Here is a 17,467-nt window from a genome sequence, read left to right as displayed (position 1 = left end):
TCCTCAAAGGCGTGTGAGAGTTTGTTTTGATTGTTTGCTCTCTATGCTAATGGATAGCCCACGTGATCCGTGGCTTGTCCATTAGAATAATTTCAGTGACTTTTTCTCCACCCGTCTTTTGCCCTTATCGCAGGTCACCTGCTCTTTTCATATCCTTTGGTCCTCTGTAAAAGAAAAAATACGCGAAACGCGACCAAAACGAAAAGTACTCCAAAGTTGTAGCGTCAATTTCATATTTCTCTTTTCGCCCCTTCCCACCATTATTAAATTATCGCCTATAGTATTTTGTTTTTATTGTACACTCTTTTGACAATATAGTCGTTTTACTACCATCTCCCGTGAACATCGCAACTGTAAAATGTCAAGTGAAGACGGTGCAACCATCCTTCAAATGGTGAGCAAAAATTGGACAGTACGTTGCGTTGTAATCGTGGGCGAAATTTAACTTTTTTTTTTTTCTCATGTGTATAGTCATTGAATGGCCATATGAAAGAAGACGGTGAGAAACCTTCACAGCCTGATGTCAATTCGTCCAATGATAGATCAAAGGCTTCATCTGAGCGACCCATACCCCTGACTTCCCAAACTACAAAGTATAAGCGTGTAATTGGGGCCTGATCTTACACTTTGCTAACCACATTCCGCTGATAGTCAACTCTCTGCGGCCGCACAACATCTTCTCGCATCTAATCCTGAAGCAACCCAGCAATTCCTTGCCTCAAACCCTGAGCTTGCCGCCCAACTCCAGCAGGCAGGGCTGAACAAGCAAGAGTCGCCGCTTCGCGTTGTGCAGAATGCGCGCCAGGCTAATCCTCAGCAACAAAAACCCCCCGTAGGAAGTGAAGAATGGCATCGGTTACGAAAGGAAAATCACAAAGAGGTCGAGCGCCGTCGTAGGGAGGCAAGTACCTTAATTCTCCTACCTTTTGTCCCTGTTATTCATTGGGGATCTCTTACATATGCTCTAGACCATCAACGAAGGCATCAATGAGCTGGCGAAGATTGTGCCAGGATGCGAGAAGAATAAAGGATTGATTCTTCAACGAGCGGTGGGCTATATTCAGCAACTCAAGGAAGAGCATGCTTCAGTGATGCAAAAGCAGACGCTGGACCGTCTGATGGCCGAGCAAACAGTAAGCGACCTGACTCGGCAATTGGAAACCTTTAAGCAATCCAATCGACAGTTAGCAGAGGAGAACGCACAGTTACAGGCGGAAAATGCACGGCTTCGAGCCATCTTTGAGCAGGAGGACAGAGCGAAGAAGAAACGGCGGGCTTGACCGCCGGCTTTCCTCTCTTATTGTTATACCCTATTGTTCTACTGTTATCTAGTTCCATTTTCGGTTTACTTCAGAAAATGATAAAAGGTGGAAATGTGTATCGTACTTTCTTCTTCTTGTATAGTTCCTTTATATATATATTGCTTTTTTCTTCTACTTTGGCTTATTATTGGATACTCACACCTGCTCCCCTCCCCCTCACTTTAGGTGTTCCTTTTACATTTTAAAATAAGGCTTGCTTAAGAATTGGACACGGGACGATTTTATTACTGAGCAACATTTTAATTACACTTTAAATTTGGCCGAGAAGGGATAGAGCTATGATCCCGACTCCAGATCTCTCCCATTTATCCTCGAATGACTTTAGGCACATATATGAACCAGCAGGTAAACACTTCCGCCTTTGACACAGAAGTTTGTCACTCGATGCTAAATTCCATCGAATTCAGAGGATACTTTTTTACTGCTTGATGCCCTCGAACAAGATGCCTTGGAAATAAAGAAGAGAGATCCAAAGATAGGGCTTGAGGTCGGGTAAGCGGATCAGAAGCAGTCTATGATAATATTAGTCGCGCTGATCTCCCTCTTGGTTTTAAGGTCAGGCTCTGGATGTGTAACGGCATTCTTAGGAAAAATTCTTGAGGGGACTGGTGTATGTAAGTGGGCCAATTAGTAGCCATGTTCTACTCAATTTCGCTTACCGCGTCGGTAGTGCTACTCTGCACAGATATAAACCCGCGAGCCTCGGTGGCCACTAAGCTAACATGCATAAAAAACAATGTAAGGCTTCAATGTTGGTTTTCAACTTTAGCCCTTCATTTATTTTATATGTATCTCGTTGTACCCATGTCCGTGTTGTAAGGTGCACGCTGACGTGATAACAACATCGCTCTGCGACTCATTACTTCCCCGTCTTCGTCACAAAGTCGACATACTCTATATGAATCCTCCCTACGTGCTGACAACCTCCGATGAGGTTGGAAGCAATTCGATAGAAGCTGCCTGGGCAGGCGGAAAAGATGGAAGGGAGATTATCGACCGGATGATTCCCCTTGTGTCGGTGGGCATATTTTTGAGTGTACCTCTGTAGACTGGATTTATATTCTATGAGTGTTTGTAGGAGCTACTCTCTCCAACGGGGATGTTTTACCTCCTGGTTATCAGTGAAAACAAACCACACGAAATCTTGGATTGGATGAAGCGAGACTGGGGCCTTCATGGAAAGGTAATAGTAAGATTTGCGTTGGTAACGTGGGATGTCAGGGATGACTAATAAGAGCATTTTAGATCGCAATGGAGCGGAAAGCGGGGAGAGAAAAGCAATACATCTTGAAGTTTTGGCGGTAGAGAAGATATAACAAGATTAAATGCAAATAGTTTAAATAGAATAAAATGTTCATTATCATGAGGCGTTATTCCAAGGATGAGATGCTACACTGTGTATTATGGAAAATTGAATTTTCAACTCATACGTCTGCATTCCTTCTGCGCTTCATGCAACAGTGCTTTTGCCTCGTTGACCACTTTCTCCCCGGTTCGGTTACCTCTAAGATTTAGCTCAAGCACCGTCGTTGCCAAACTCAAGAATTTTATAGCTTCTTGAGTTGCGGCCAAATTACTACAATTCCATAGGCATTTTCCAAGAGAGAAAGCATGGAGCCCAGTCATGGGATGGTTTCTAGGATACGCTAGGAGATAGACGGCTAAGATAAACCGGCCCAGATGGCCTGCCCCTTCCCAATGTCCATAGGTGATGCATTTTTGGAATCGAGCGTTTGCATGGGATACTGCATCGACGAGCGAGTAGGGGAGGATAAGAATATCTTGGGGCAGCTCGTTTGCTTTCAGCCTGTCAGACCGTGAATTTAGATAGGTTGTGATCACGGTGCTGGCAAATGTGCTAGCTATGGAAGGTGAATTCACTTCGCATTTAGTCAGATCCTCTTCTACCTCAATCCCCGTCTTTCTCCCATCGATCTCCAACAAGCTATCGACCCAATCATCACCAAGGCATCTTGTGCATTGGCAATTGAAAGCATAGGTCTCACGAAGTGCCGCTTGACGTGCCAACTTTCCATGGATCACATCCATGTACGCAACTGACACCTCTTCTCCAACCTCAATCTTCTCCAGTACTCGAATCACCTGTGTGTTTCCATCGTAGAGCGCCACTGCGTTAGGTCGGCAGGCGTGGTTTAGTAAGGATCCAAATGGATAAGTTCCCTCCGCTACTGGGAAGAGCTGCGCATCTACGACAGAAAAATTGTTACATCGGAAGCGACACAAATAGGACAACAGAATCTCGACATCCACTTCTGGGATTAGCCCATGTACTTGAGCCGCAATCTGTCTAAACCGAGCAATCACCTGGGCAGATAACTCATTAATATGGGTAGGGAGTGATAAAAATGCCTCGCCCACTGCGCCTTTCTGACCCTTTAACGCAATTGTAACTTTTAGTAGCATAAGGCCCTCGGCATCCAACTTAACATCGGCTCCACAAGTCACTTTGTGCCACTCAGACCATGCATTTTGAAAACACGCGGTACCACAGAACCAAGCTTTCTTGCATCGAGAACACCTACTTTTGGCTGTTTCAAGACATTGATGGCAAAGTTTTTGCGCGTGATCGGGAAGGGGAACGACAGCAAGGGGAAGCCAACGCGCAATTTCACTGCCTGGATGGAAAGTTCTCTTGGCTGTAACAGCTCGAATCTTGGTAGAGTGTGGCACAAGGTCTAGACCATATTTCTGGAGATGAGATAATAAAATCGAGCCGTCGTTGAGCATGGAGTAAGCGTGGAGTAGAATTCTGAATGGTAATAATAACCGAAATTTTGATACAAAGAAGCACGATCAATTAACAGTCATAAACGAGTCACACTTTTTGTTTACAGATACTTTTTTTTTCAAAAATTTTTCGTCAGCTCGTGTAGCTAAGTTGGTTATAGCGTGGCGCTAATAACGCCAAGGTCACAGGTTCGATCCCTGTCACGAGCAAAGGTAGATTTACTTTTTGGAATTGGCCTTTTTTTTCCTTAATTAGGTGGACGCAACCGACGGATATTTGCCGATTTTACATCTCATGCTGCAACGGTATTTCATTACGTGGCCTGTACATAATATGCACATAATAAGAAGGTTACATATTAAGAATCTTCGCCGAGCCGTGGAAGCACTCAAGTGTAGTGACCGAGAGAACCGAGAAAGTTCATGGGTCGGATTTGTCCGGCAATGGTCGGTTTGTTGCCTGAAAATCGGCGGCATTTTACGACTGACAATTTTATAAGCATCCATCATTTCTTTAAGCCCTCTGTTTCTGGTCCATTTTCAAACTCAACATCTGCTATTGCACCTTCTTCACCTCTTCTTCTTTTATCGAACTGAATAAGCCTGGTGGGTAGGAGGGCAACGCTGCTCTGGGCTGCACAACTTGTTAACCGCCTATTAATAATCAAGGCGGTGTTAAGGGATTCAATAGGGAGGTTCGTGAGACTTGACTCAGTCTTGTTGAGTCAACTCAATATGTGAGTGGGAATTCGTTCGATGAATAAGATCGTGTGTTGCCCAGTTATTTTCGAAAATTCGAGACGAATCTCTTTAGGGATGGATAGGTGGAAGGCGATTAGAGTTAATGTGGAAATGAACCTCAAACCACGTCACTCACCTTAACAGCCCTTTTAAATCAACCGATTCCTCTTGCATCCTGCCTCTCACCTCACCTCCTCTTGCTTTCCACCCTCCTAGTCCCCAGTGTTTATTGCGTTTACCGAACAGGCTTTTGAAAAATGCGCTCCGCTCTTGCTCTCTCTGTCATTGCTCTAGTAGGCCTGCTCTCCACCCGCTCCGAAGCGGCCCCCTTAGCTGAGATTTGCCCCTCTACCTATTCCTTGACCCTCTTCTACTCCCCCAACCACGAAAAACGTCTCCATTATACCCTTGTTAGCGGGAAATGCAACCCCATTCCGGCTGAGGCCAGGACCGTGTATGGATTCAACACCGGGCCAAGCATCGAGACACTTTGGTTTGAAAACGGAAATTGTGGAGGCCTCCCCGCCCTTAAGGTGAAGGGATCGAGACCACGAACACGCTTCACTGCTGGCTCTTTCATCAGTCGCTGTGCTGAGTGAACTGGCCTAATTTTTATTTTGCCTAATAAGCAATAAACATCTTGGAAATGTTCTCCATCGAGGCCCCTCCTAATTCCTTGAACATAATAGTAATGAAAGACTTGCTGGTAAGGGATTAAATGCACTCTTTAATCTTACTGCTCTCAAAAGTTGATATGAACGCTGATGCACCAAAAATACTTTGGAAATTATGGGTGCTTAAATATTGCAAAAACATCAATGTCCAAGTGGGCTTGTAAAAGAATTGTAATCACGTCAAAAAGATTGTAGGCTTTTGCGTACTTAGGTGCGATACGGCCACCAACATCTATGCAAAACTTGCAAATTATTCTCCTAAGGAGAACACAAAATTTTACGCCTATTTTATATTTATATCTGAGGAGGATGAGTGAGCAGAGTTTCTACATCAAAGTTAATTAGCAACTGCTCCTATCCTCTCTTGTATGCTGGAACTATCCCCAAGTTTATCGACTTCTTTCATAACAGCCGCTTGACACCGAAATGAATGATCAGGTCAGAGCATTGAGAAAATCTCAACCAACTCTCTTGGGCGAATGTCGTCAGCGGGAAATGAACTCTCAGGCCAGTGAACTGGCTTTCCATGAAGTCTCTGTGGGGACTTACTTGTGCAACGTGCTTGGCCTCCACTGTTCTTCACTTGTGATATTCCAAAGGGGTGCGATCGTAAACATCGTTGCGCGAGCTTTTATGATATCCATTTATAGTATATTTCATTAAAAGTTTTGCGCAGATAGCCCATTTGGTTTGGTTCGTGGAGGTGTCCAAATGAGGCAAGAAAGTGTGCCGAGAGAGATCACGAGTCGGATATTGCCCGTTTCGACAAGTTGTCGCCTGGAGGGTCGTATTATTACACCCAATTCCTAGTTTATTTTTCAAACCTCCCAGAATATTTTCCTTTATCCTTACCTGCGTCCAGTGCAGTCTCTCTTCATATAGTCGTGCTGGAAAGCGTGATGGGTAAGAGGAGCGTCACGGAGACGAGCCGAGCTGCCTTTTACAGCCCATTAATAAGCACACATGAAAAGAATGGAAAGGAATTCTCCCAGGTGGATTGAGAGATATGGCCCAGTATAGTTGAGTTTATCCAATAAGCGGCTGAGAGTTTTTTTTTTTGATGAATGAGATGTGTGGGCAGCACCCGTTGGAGAAAATTTAGGGAATTATCTCTTTAGAGTTGTCTCAGATGAAGGGGATTAAAGTTAATAGAAAATTGAACTTTAACCACGTCATTCCCCCGAAAAAAAAACTTTCCTTTAAACTGATTCCTCTCGGTTCTCTTCTCATTTTACTCTCTGTGTCTGCTACCCTTCTAGCAAAGTGCTTAGTACGTTAGCTGTAAAGACTTATTAAAATGCGCTCAGCCATTTCTCTGCTTCTGCTCTCCGCCATAGCTTCGGTGGGCTTGCTCTCTATGCCCTCCGAGGCGGCACCCTCTTCTCCGGTTTGCCCCACCACCTATTCTTTGACTCTATACCACACCCCAAATCGCACAAAGCGTACCTATTATATCCTTAGTAACAATAGATGCACTCCTATTCCGATCGAGGCTAGTAATATCGAAGGTTTCCATACTGGGTCAAGCATCGAGACCCGTTGGTATGACTCCACAAACTGCACTGGCCGTCTTGTCCACACGGCGTATGGGCCCCGACCTTACGATCGCTTCTCTGCTGTCTCTTTCACCACCCGTTGTGTTGAATAAATACTATTGCTGATTGAGCGTGCCTGCCTGATTGATTGGTTGTTTAAACAATAAATTTTCGAATCGACGTTTCTCTAAATCTCGAGCATGAAAGGCATAGAAACTTGGTGAAAATTTAATTGAACTCATCATCCATTTCAGAAAGCTTCAGTGTCTTACGGGCCCCTATATTCGTCTACATATACAAGGCCGTGAAAATAAATGGCCCATCATCATATACTATTAAGACCTCACGTGTCGACAAGGCTTGAATTAACACAGCCATCATGCCCTAAGGCATGATTCAATCAAGAAGAAAAGGATCACGCACAGAGCCGGATGATGGAGGATATGTGAATAAATTACATTTACTGGATTGATCCAGATCCTTGGAATCGAGATTATGGGTCAAGGTTCACCACAGAATATCCTAGGAATCAGATCCATGCGTGTTTAAAAAGCACTCCACACTTGGATATCCGGAATAGCAAATCTATCTCCATGCCAATAATAATTATCTTGGGTAGCGCTCCGAGGAGAATGAAAAAGAGAGTCCGATTCCTCGACACCTCAAGTCAGATTGACCCAAGAACCTGCGATGGATTACACCTTCTCCATAGGAAAGGTTCGATACCTTAGGTTTGAGGCGTTGTAGAAATGCGCACTCTGAGAGAATTCGAAATCCAATGTGAGCTAGTAGAGGATGTACTGTATAAGTGGGTTTGCGGTCCATGGATTTAGTCATGTGCCTAGTTAGGGGACCTTGGGGGCTGATGAAGAGGCTAGATTAGTCTTTTGAAGCATTTCAAATGCACAGCATGGTTGTGGTCAAAACGCTAATTTTTGCCGCCACTCTTTCCGTTTCCTTTCTCAAGGGTAGCCCAACCAACTCTTCGCTGCGCATGACCCGGCTTCATGGGCTGGCCTGTAGGGACTGCCAGGCCTTTTGGGGTCCTAGTGGCTTGATTCACTCTGCGTGGACAAGCGTATTCCTTTTTGCGCAGCAGGGATGGTGCCATCGTGGGCCAACGGCCCCACATTTCGCTCACAATAGCCTTATTAAGAGTCACACCACAAGGACGCAGGGAGGATGCGACTCAGAGAGAGCTCGCGGGGGACTTTCAGCTGAGCCAAGAGAGCGTAGTTGGGATTGTTTGCTTGGGATCCAGACTGTAGCTCACCGTGGACAGAACCTATCTTGCTCAGGCGATAGCTTCCCCAAAAAAGGCCAAACTTTAATTATAATGAATTGGGCCGTGCCATTGATCACCCGCCTGAAAAACCATATTTTTTTTTTCACATCTTTTCTTTCTTCTATCTCTAGTTTTGTTTTGAGGGAGATCGGGTAGATCACTTTTTGTTACTGACTTTGCAATGCCAGCACTTGTTACTTCTCCACCTCCAGCCTCCAACCCGCCAAGGTCAGGGCAGCCGACTTCGGTTCAGGTGGGGAGAATGATTTGGAATTTTGATAGTGATTCTTAGGTAATGCATGAACTGACACTGGATTTAGGACCTGGAGGGTCTTTCTTACTGGGAATGGATGGTTTTAATGGCCAGCCGGTTCTAATGGGGAGCTCGAGTTCCCGAATGGACGACGCAGTTTATGGTTGGGAACAGATTTAACAGACGATGACCACTTATTCCTTTATCTTCTTGGAATCGTTCCTCTATATCTAGCAAATATCCCTTGAATTCTGTATATAGTTTTTTTTTTTCTCATTCGAATTGAGTCTGTATTCATTGTTTTTATGGGGCACCGCTTGATCTCTACCACTTTTTCTTATGCTCTCCCACTCGACCTGGTTGATTTCAACACGTGGTGACGTCACAACCCCCCCCTTGTAACATTAATCAAACTGAAAACATTTAATCCTCTTTCCTATCGATCGATTGAAATCCTTTCATCGCCCAAACAAAGATGTACCCTGCCATTTTCTCCCGTGCTGCCCTCCGTTCCCGCGCTCTCACCCGTCCCCTGCGAAGTGATCTTTATCACTTTGAGAACACAAATGGCCAGGTAATTTTCGATCTGTTTTCTGTTCATCTTCAGGACTCCTTAATGAGCTTTGCGCTTCTCCCCTCGATAGAATCTTCCCTTCAGCACCAAGAACAAGCCTTTGCTCGCCGTTGGTGTTGTTACATTCTTTGGCGTAGGTTTTGGACTTCCCTTCTTCAGTAAGTGCCTCTTTATTTTGCGTGAATTCTTTTTGGAACCCTCGAACTAATCGCTTGATTTCACCCCACCCATCGCCTTAACAGATGCCTGGTGGACTTTGTAAGTTGCTTCCTTGACTTCTGTTTCATCTCATTTTTCCGCCGTGTTCATCCATGATTTTCCTCACTCTTTCCATTTTCGCTAAATAGGAAGAAGAATGCTGGCGCTGCCGAGTAATTAAGGGATGGCTTTGGATGAGTCAATAAACAAAGTTTCGTCACTATGGATTCCACCCTTCTTTGCAATAGATTGTTTAAATAATAAATCAAATTAATTGACAAATACATAGTGAACAGAAAGCAAAAATAAAAAGCGAAGGGATAAAAGAAAGGGCAGCGAGGGATGTTAAAGAGTGTTTTCATTTCCACGAGATATCTGGAATGGGGGAAGGATACAGGGGGGGATGTTTTTAAAGCTCATCTTTGATGTGCTTATGGCCGGTGGATTTGGGCCTCTCAGAGAGCTTGACGGAGATTTCTGCAAGTTTGCGCTTCAACTCCTCAAGCTCTTTTCGCAGCTCTTCCTCGCTTGCACTCGGGTCCGTTTTCTCCACTTCCTCGGATACGGGTTCTTCAGCTTGCTCTTGCTTGCTTACCTCGGCCGCCTCCTCCTCTTTCTTCTCCGGTACCTCCTCTTGTTTCTCCTCCAAGGGCTCTTCCCGCTTCTCCTCCTTGGCCTCTTCGCTCTTCTCTTCCTTGACTGTCTCTGCCTTCTCCTCCTTGACCTCCTCCGGTTCCAGCACCTCTTTCTCCTTCACCTCTTCTTTGACATCACTCTTGGCGCCCTTGGCCTCCTTGTCCAGCTTCACCTCTCCTTCCAAATCAACGGCCGTTTCCTCGCCCACATTTCCATCCAGATCCCCAAAGTTGAGCACGGGGACATCCTCGTCGGCATCCTCTGACTCGCTCTTCTCCTCGGCCTCGTCCTGAGCGCCGTTCGCCGCACGGGCTGCATCCTCAGCCTCCTCGAACTTCTCCTTCGCCTGGAGCTCCGCCTCCTTCCTCCATGCCTTCTCGAACGCCTTCTTCGCCTCCTCGGCGTTGTCGGTCACCAGGAAATCGTCGAATATCGTGCCCGACTTGACCTGCCAAATGTCGATGCCGATGGCACTAGTGTTGTAGGCATAGAGCGATTTGTCCTCGACAAACTCTGGATTGGCAATGCGGCGGGGCTTCCACTCTCCCTTGTAGGCCGGGTTGGGAATCTGGCGGGGCTTCCACTCGCCTTTATAGTCGGGGTTGGTGATAACGGGAGGCTCCCAGTCACCGTCCATGTCGTCGTCCCAGTCCTCGGGCTTCTTCGCGTCCGGGTCGGGAATGGTTTCGGGCTGGTCCCAATCCTCGGGCTTCTTGTCTTCCGGATCCTCGATGGTGGCATTGTCAACCCAGTCGGCGGGTTTCTTGTCACTGGGGTCGTCGATTTCTTTGGGCGGGAGCATCTCCCAGTCCTCAAGGAGAGAGCCGGTCTGCTTCTCCTCGTTGTCAATAAGAACGGTGTAGGTCTGGTCTGGGCGAACAATCAGGGTATAGAAATGGGTCAGCTCGTCCGTGGGGGCCGAGATTTCGCGCTTGAGCAAGTGGTTGGTTCCCTTGTAGTTGAAGATGACGTGCACCCGGGTTGAGCTTCCGCAGATATCGGGCTGTAAAGGAAATCAGTGTCGTTATGAGCGAGAGCAACGGGGAAAATGGTTAAAGCCACTTACCCCGAACATGATGTTGTAGGCGGTGTCTCCGTTGAATTTCTCGGGATTGAACTGGGGAGGGAGCAGCTTGACGTATCCCCCTCCACAATCGATATCCTGCTCATGCTTCACCGAGAACTGCACCACCAAATCCTTGCCTGTATTATCGAACACTTTGTTGAAGGGCGCTGAGATAGCGTAGAAGCGCGCATCGTCCACCGTCTGAAGTCCCTGGGATGCAATGGGGTTAGAATGCCATTTACCAGCGGTGACATTGAACCGCCCAAGATCGTCTCGGTGAGCGGAATTCGTCCAGCGCTGCGAGAGCGATGCAAGTAAGATGGGAGCGGGTTAGGCCTCTGGGATTTAGGAGAGCGGAATGGGGGAGGGAGGGGGAGGAATTACCTGTTTCCAGCCTTCACCATCAGCGAAACCATCCTCGAAGAATGTCTCTGCATGCACGGAAGCAATTGCCCCGAGAGAGAGCAATGCAAGACCAATGATGCCAAACTTCATCGTGCGGTGGTGTGAGTAATGAGAGGAATAGCCAGTTGGGGGGAGAATGGGAGTATGGGGGGGAAAGAGAGAAAGGGGATCCGGCTCAGGGTTTAAGAAGAGGGGCCGAAGATGGATTCGGTTGCAAAAAATAAAAACCGTCAGGCCAACCACAACCTGACAGCAAAATTTATTCGAAACGAAAAGAAAAACAGCCGGCCGGTTACACCGGTGGCAGGGGGAGCTTAGCGGGAGAGTGAGAAATGGGCATATTGCGCGAGCCATCCCATTTGGCCATTGGGTGCAGAGCACCGGCTGTCCTACTTCGCTGCTAGCACGCTCTCCTAGTCTGCCTGCGCCATGAACTCTGCTGGAGGAAGGCTGCAGCGCTTGCGCTGCCAGCACTAGCCTACACGCGGCTCCAAGGCCCCTCGTTCCAGAGCCATGTGTCTACTCACGCGCTGCCCTGACTGGGATGTCTCTGGATTCGGCCCAAGTCCGGAGGCTGTCCTCTGGCCGACGGGGGGAGGGAAAGCAGGCTTGCGCGTGATTACCAAGCATCCTAGCACTGTGTCACGAGCTGTCGTTGGGTAGTGTAGCAGGAGCGAGGTTAGGAAAGTCCTTGGATGCACCGCCGTGCCAAATCGGAATTGTAAAAACGCGGTGCATGGATAAATAATGAACAGCTTTCAGCCTAATCCAAACTTCGCCCTGGCCATGAAGTTTGCAGCGCAGTTCTCGGCACGCTCGGGTGATGACACGAGAGGAGTGAAGCACGATATGAATACGGCTTTAGCTCGCTCCTAAGGCTTTCAGACCAAAATGTCAGAGAGGGTAGTGTGGCTTAGCAGAGCTAAATTGAGAGCTTCCTTCCGAAAATTTCAAGGTGAGAGTTAGCTTCCAATGTTAATATGATGTCCTCAGAAACGGCGTCCAAAGCTGAGAATGAAGGGGGTGGAAAGACGGTTGCTCTGGTAATTCTAGAAACTCCACTGTTGCTTTGCCATTTTTGGATCTCACTCTGTTTGTCTCGCAATTGCGTAGCTCCAAGAGTTGCTCGATCAGCTGGTAAGGATGGAATGCTCACCTTCTCTCTTATTCCTGCCAGCAATCTCTAACCTATCATCTTAATAAAGGAGTCGAGGTTTGAAGAAATGTCCACTGAAATGTCCAATCGGAGTAGGTTGCCCAATTTCGCGTTTTATTTTTCTCCATGTGATTGATTCACACCTGATATTATAGTGGAGGAAATAAACACGCGAGTGACCCATCTTGAAAAGTCCATCACGGAACTCCTCGACGTGGTTGCTTCGGTTGAAGAAGAAGGGACGCAGCAGAGGAAAGAGGAGGGAGAGAGCCAGGAGGATGCGGATGTAACTGAGGATGAAGTGGGTGGGCCTGAGGAGGAGGAGGAGGAGGAGGAGGAGGAGGGAAGAAAAAGACGAGGAAGAAGAGAGTGCTTAGTGAGCCTTGTTATTTTGCTCCCGCCTGTTGAAGGAGTGTTTCCCGTATGTGTGTACTAAGATATCATCGACTCCCATGGCTTCTCCACCAGTTTCTCCACCTATCCATTGGGTGAGGATGCCATGAGGTTATATTAAATTCCATTAGAAATATATGCATGTATATACCATAACTTATAAAACTAGCAAATGAGGAAGAATGAATTTTTACAGAGGAAAAGAAGGGATTGGCACGATAGAATAAAATTTAAATATACTGTATATGCATGTAGATATGTATATATAACAAGAGTAGTCGATGGAGGGTGGGCGGCTTCCACAGGCGCAGGGTGGGGGGAGGGGGGGACAGGTATGGGTCTATCCTATCGGTGGCAGCGTCTTAGGCAAATGAGGCTCCGACGATGTGGGCGGAAAGATTTCGCGGAACCGACTTGCCACCCGTGGCTCCAGCTCCGATGGCCCGATCTCTTGCATGATAGCGTCGATAAGGGATTCGCCAGAAGCTTCGATGGCAAGCGACAGGCGAGGTGGCACATCATGACTCGAGCTGGAGCGTGCCGAGGTATATGGAAGTTGGCCTGCTTTATTTTTGCCCCGTCGTTGGAGGGCGCGATAGAGAAGGATACCTGTTGTGAACCCCAGAATGGCGGCAGCCAGGATAGATCCGACGAGGATGCCGGTCCAGTTCGTCCCTCCTTGCTCACCTGTCGCCGCATTTCTCGGGGCCACACTGGTGAATGGAGAGGCAGCCGATGTGGGCTGGAACCCAAAAGAGGCCCTCGTTTGATTTTGCGGGTCAAGACGGGAGACCCACTGCCTGGCCTGCACGTCCAAAGCTTCTATGGCCGAGGGCATTTCCAGGCTGATTTTATTCATCTCATCGCTAAGGATCAAATATCGGTCGGCAAGAAGCGTGGCCGCCATTTGCTCCTTGAAGTTGGGTATAGAGAAATTAGTGGGGCTTTCTAATTGAAGGAGATTACTCGCGCCACCGCCTCCGCCATGGTCGCCGAGGGAGAAGAGCCAGACGTGCGGGTCCCCCTGAGCGGTAGTGCGTGGAACGGCTACGATGGCGGTGTCTCGGTAGGCCATTGCATACATACTAGAATAATGGATCGGGAGGAATAGGGCGGGGGATCACTTTTGCGCAGAGGGGTTGTATTGATAGGCGACATTGAGCCACGTCCCCTCTCCCGGTAAGCTTCCAAAGATTACCAGCTTTCCCTGGATGGCGACCAAACTTGGATACCACACGATGGGGGCCCCCACCACCCTTCGCCATGTCTTGTTCTCGAGATTGTACACCAACAGCATATCGGTGAAGCACCCGCCTATTCTCCCCCCATAATAATAGAGATCTGCACCCAGCGACACGGCGGCGTAGTGGGTGCGCCCGATAAAATTGCGCAGGGTCTCCTGATCACTCTTGGACGTGTCCCAGCGTTGTGTTTGGATATCATAAACATGTATACTGACGTCAGAGGCGGGAGCGGAGGACGGGGCGGGGGTGGGCATGGAGGAGGGCTGAGGGGAGGGGGCCGAAGAGGAGGGGGCTGCCGTCAAAGTTGGCTCGTTCTTCTTTTCCTCCTCAAGCTCCCCCCCTTCCTCCTCTTCTCCCGCCCTGGAGTCATGCTTACCGGGCTTCTTTTTTTTTTTCTTCGAATTTTTATGCACCCTCTTCAGCCCCTCCATCGGCCCTCTCCTCGCTAACCTCTGCTTTCTGGTATCAGCCCGCACTTGCCCTCCCTCTTCCGCTATGACCACGATTTTCCCCCCCTCGCTCACTGCGCATGTCTCACTCAGAGTTCCCCTCACACTCTCCGCAGATAGCTCTCTCCACTCCACCCTTTCTTTACTGATCGGTAGGCTTGCCGAGAGAATAACGGACCCCTTCCCGGCTTGTCGTGATCCACCGAAAAGAAAAAGCGTGACATTATGGGATAGCAAACACGGACTTGGTCTAGGGCCCGGAGATAGACCTGACGCCGCAAAAACCGTCGTGTTGGAATCTGTCGCTCCCTCGGTCGGGAGAGGTGGGGGCGAAGAGAATTGGGCTGTGGAGAGGGAGGGGAGGGAATCCATTGGTGACAATGGAGGTAAAATAGATCTTCAGTTAAATAATGCGATTGAGGGGAACAAGAGGGGGGTATTCGTTTTAGTGGAATTCGGAACAGGGCATGGACTGTGAAAGAATTGGAACACTATTAATTTTTTTGGTGTTGTTTTTACTCGAGACGGTTGCGAGTCTCTAGCCACATTGTTAAAAATATCTTCCTCTTGTACAAGGCGCAACTTTTGCGTATTCTGGGAAATGCACACAAACAAAAAAGCAATCGCGACCCCAGCTGCCTCGCTTTCATCTATCTTGTGCAGATGTACCAAATTGGGATAGACCGTGCGCCACGCCACAGCTGGGCCTGGTGGCGAATAAATGGGGAATGGGGGGGGGGGAGGAGGGCCGAGAGTTGCTCAGCCCCTGGTATAAATATATATACAACTCTATTTTTCAAGAGCGGAACGCGGTTGCGAACCTTCGCCTAGCCCTTGCCCTCTCAAAGGTTAGCGAAGCCGCGTGTAGCACGTGGGCTCCCATTCCCGACGTTGGGAGTTGGGCCACGAATAAGGAAATCAGCCATGGGCTTCGAATGCGCTTGTTTATTGGTGCTGAAGGAGATCTAACAGAATATTCAACATTGGAGAAGAGGTTGGCTAGTGTATAAATATTTTTATATCCGATCTGATATGATTAGGAAGGGGCTGTGCTAATAAATAATAGAGGTAGATAATACACTTGGAATAGGTTAACGTCAGCGCTGGAAACGAGACTCGATAATGGTAGGCACGGGTGCCGCTGAGGTCGAGAAGGGGGGTGAAGATGAGGACGAGGACGAGGAGACGTCGGGAAAGACAGAAGCAAATGGATTCGTCTGGGAGGACTCTCGTGAGAGAGGTGCTCGACATGGACGGCTGAATGCCGTACTCTCCCCCCCACGGCTCCCATGTTCACCGCCCCTTGCCGAATTTCCTTCAACCGTCTGCCCCACCTCCAGCGCAGCCATCGCCAACAACTCCAGGGGGTCGCATTGCGGACTTGCCATCTTCTCCGCCACCTTCAACTCTAAACCCTGCATGGGTGATGGAAAGGGGGTGGCTAGCGATTCAGAGGGCGGGGTCGCTTGCTTGCATAGTCGCTTCGAGGGCGAGCTGCTCAGCTTGGCTTCGGCCGCAGCTGGCCTCCCCATGATTCGCTCAACCGTAACACGAGGCGGCCCTGCTTCGGCCCCTTCCAGCCTTCTCTTGCGGTCTGGCAAATGCACCGTGGTTATTGAATGAAACACAACCTTGGTAGGCTGTGATGGGGCCACTTTACCCCCGCTCTCGTTCGTCGATTTCTCGTCCCCGCGCTCCTTTCTCTCTTGGGCCTGAAGACGGCTTCTCTCTTTTTGCCTACGGTTCTGATACCATACCTGGACCGTGCGAGGAGTGAGCTCCAGCGCTTCCGCAATCATCCTGCGCATCTGTGAGGAGGGGAAGTTGGTGAGGGCAAGGACCTTTTGAAGGACGCGGGTTTGAAAGGGCGTGGTAACGGTGCGCCTCTTCTTCTTAGCGGTCCCCACTGAGGATAGGGAAAATGACAGCGGAGACTCGGAGAAGATGAGGAAGGAATTGCGGGGCGTCGCATCTTGAAAGGAGAGAGAGAGAGAAAAGTCATCCATTCGTTAGAAAGGAGAGTTCTCTGTTAATGGGTGAGATAAAAAGCTCTTTACCATCACTCTCCTCCTCCGGCTCTCTATGACTCTCCACGGTGGTTGTAGTGGGCATCTGCCCGGCTGCTAATTCTTCGGCTCGTGCCTCCTCAAGAATATGCTGTAGGCAGAGCCATTCAGGGCTTTCCTTTTCTTGGACAGGTTCTCTTCTCTCCGCCGGTTCGGCCGAGAGTTTAGCGGCCGGAGATGGATGGGTTGGAGAGCCAGCACCAAGATTAGTTCTGAAGACAGAGCTAGTGTAATTGGCAGAGCCATGGATAGGCTCGCATGGATTGTTCATGGTGTTGGCTGAAGGGGCGGGAGGCGGGGCGCTGTTGGATGGGTTTTTCATCTACTCAATGAAGTGATATCAAAGCTGCCAGCTGCTACCGGCGATGAGACGACGAACCGTACCAACCAAACAGTAATGAAGGCAAGAATGCACAAAAATAGCTTGGATCAGGTCAAGGGACCCCGTTGGATAATTTTTTCAATAAAGAACAAGAGGGGACCGGTATCGAACGACTCGAAGTGGAAAAAAAAAAAAATCTCAACGGATTTAGTGACGTACAATTAATTCACCTGCGTGCTTTAATAAGACCAGTGATGGAATGAGATGGGAACGCAGTCTCACGCATCCGATATTAATATATCTTTATTTTTCTTCTTGCTACAAGTAAAAAAAAGGAAAAACGCAAAAGTCCATACATAGTTAACGTCAAATCGGAGAAAACGGCCCCCCAACAGAGATA

The 17,467-nt window shown here is 48.3% G+C and overlaps 11 protein-coding genes and 1 non-coding gene across 12 annotated transcripts; 7 read left to right on the top strand and 5 right to left on the bottom strand.

The window, feature by feature from the left end:
- Positions 1-358: 358 nt before the first annotated feature.
- On the top strand, positions 359-1,280 carry VTP21DRAFT_9182 (uncharacterized protein; the record flags this gene model as incomplete). Its single annotated transcript, XM_069400111.1, has 4 exons — positions 359-394; positions 472-593; positions 652-901; positions 969-1,280. The coding sequence occupies 4 exons, from the start codon at positions 359-361 to the stop codon at positions 1,278-1,280; spliced, it is 720 nt and encodes a 239-aa protein (XP_069254070.1).
- A 320-nt stretch (positions 1,281-1,600) lies between these two features.
- VTP21DRAFT_9181 (uncharacterized protein) lies at positions 1,601-2,627 on the top strand (the record flags this gene model as incomplete). Its single annotated transcript, XM_069400110.1, has 7 exons — positions 1,601-1,667; positions 1,730-1,814; positions 1,878-1,936; positions 1,993-2,060; positions 2,143-2,340; positions 2,401-2,505; positions 2,568-2,627. The coding sequence occupies 7 exons, from the start codon at positions 1,601-1,603 to the stop codon at positions 2,625-2,627; spliced, it is 642 nt and encodes a 213-aa protein (XP_069254069.1).
- Positions 2,628-2,741: 114 nt separating this feature from the next.
- On the bottom strand, positions 2,742-4,070 carry VTP21DRAFT_9180 (uncharacterized protein; the record flags this gene model as incomplete). The annotated part of the gene is made up of 1 exon (XM_069400109.1): positions 2,742-4,070. The coding sequence occupies one exon, from the start codon at positions 4,068-4,070 to the stop codon at positions 2,742-2,744; it is 1,329 nt and encodes a 442-aa protein (XP_069254068.1).
- Positions 4,071-4,206: 136 nt separating this feature from the next.
- On the top strand, positions 4,207-4,280 carry VTP21DRAFT_t56. The gene has a single exon. It is a non-coding gene; the product is annotated as a tRNA-Ile (tRNA).
- A 788-nt stretch (positions 4,281-5,068) lies between these two features.
- VTP21DRAFT_9179 (uncharacterized protein) lies at positions 5,069-5,410 on the top strand (the record flags this gene model as incomplete). The annotated part of the gene is made up of 1 exon (XM_069400107.1): positions 5,069-5,410. One exon carries the CDS (start codon positions 5,069-5,071, stop codon positions 5,408-5,410), a length of 342 nt encoding a protein of 113 aa, XP_069254067.1.
- A 1,372-nt stretch (positions 5,411-6,782) lies between these two features.
- On the top strand, positions 6,783-7,133 carry VTP21DRAFT_9178 (uncharacterized protein; the record flags this gene model as incomplete). Its single annotated transcript, XM_069400106.1, has 1 exon — positions 6,783-7,133. The coding sequence occupies one exon, from the start codon at positions 6,783-6,785 to the stop codon at positions 7,131-7,133; it is 351 nt and encodes a 116-aa protein (XP_069254066.1).
- A 1,900-nt stretch (positions 7,134-9,033) lies between these two features.
- Positions 9,034-9,507, top strand: VTP21DRAFT_9177 (uncharacterized protein; the record flags this gene model as incomplete). The annotated part of the gene is made up of 4 exons (XM_069400105.1): positions 9,034-9,132; positions 9,203-9,290; positions 9,375-9,390; positions 9,480-9,507. 4 exons carry the CDS (start codon positions 9,034-9,036, stop codon positions 9,505-9,507), a joined length of 231 nt encoding a protein of 76 aa, XP_069254065.1.
- A 232-nt stretch (positions 9,508-9,739) lies between these two features.
- VTP21DRAFT_9176 (uncharacterized protein) lies at positions 9,740-11,527 on the bottom strand (the record flags this gene model as incomplete). Its single annotated transcript, XM_069400104.1, has 3 exons — positions 9,740-10,969; positions 11,033-11,329; positions 11,417-11,527. The coding sequence occupies 3 exons, from the start codon at positions 11,525-11,527 to the stop codon at positions 9,740-9,742; spliced, it is 1,638 nt and encodes a 545-aa protein (XP_069254064.1).
- Positions 11,528-12,417: 890 nt separating this feature from the next.
- VTP21DRAFT_9175 (uncharacterized protein) lies at positions 12,418-13,029 on the top strand (the record flags this gene model as incomplete). Its single annotated transcript, XM_069400103.1, has 4 exons — positions 12,418-12,480; positions 12,551-12,574; positions 12,643-12,685; positions 12,749-13,029. The coding sequence occupies 4 exons, from the start codon at positions 12,418-12,420 to the stop codon at positions 13,027-13,029; spliced, it is 411 nt and encodes a 136-aa protein (XP_069254063.1).
- A 297-nt stretch (positions 13,030-13,326) lies between these two features.
- VTP21DRAFT_9174 (uncharacterized protein) lies at positions 13,327-14,070 on the bottom strand (the record flags this gene model as incomplete). Its single annotated transcript, XM_069400102.1, has 1 exon — positions 13,327-14,070. The coding sequence occupies one exon, from the start codon at positions 14,068-14,070 to the stop codon at positions 13,327-13,329; it is 744 nt and encodes a 247-aa protein (XP_069254062.1).
- Positions 14,071-14,106: 36 nt separating this feature from the next.
- On the bottom strand, positions 14,107-15,051 carry VTP21DRAFT_9173 (uncharacterized protein; the record flags this gene model as incomplete). The annotated part of the gene is made up of 1 exon (XM_069400101.1): positions 14,107-15,051. One exon carries the CDS (start codon positions 15,049-15,051, stop codon positions 14,107-14,109), a length of 945 nt encoding a protein of 314 aa, XP_069254061.1.
- Positions 15,052-15,776: 725 nt separating this feature from the next.
- VTP21DRAFT_9172 (uncharacterized protein) lies at positions 15,777-17,067 on the bottom strand (the record flags this gene model as incomplete). The annotated part of the gene is made up of 2 exons (XM_069400100.1): positions 15,777-16,651; positions 16,737-17,067. The coding sequence occupies 2 exons, from the start codon at positions 17,065-17,067 to the stop codon at positions 15,777-15,779; spliced, it is 1,206 nt and encodes a 401-aa protein (XP_069254060.1).
- Between the last annotated feature and the right edge of the window lie 400 nt (positions 17,068-17,467).

This window comes from Calcarisporiella thermophila (genome assembly GCF_041956535.1).
Source record: "Calcarisporiella thermophila strain CBS 279.70 unplaced genomic scaffold VTP21scaffold_5, whole genome shotgun sequence".
Lineage (NCBI taxonomy): Eukaryota > Fungi > Calcarisporiellomycota > Calcarisporiellomycetes > Calcarisporiellales > Calcarisporiellaceae > Calcarisporiella > Calcarisporiella thermophila.
Note: the sequence above shows the minus strand (reverse complement) of the source record. Positions and strands in the feature narration are given on the sequence as shown.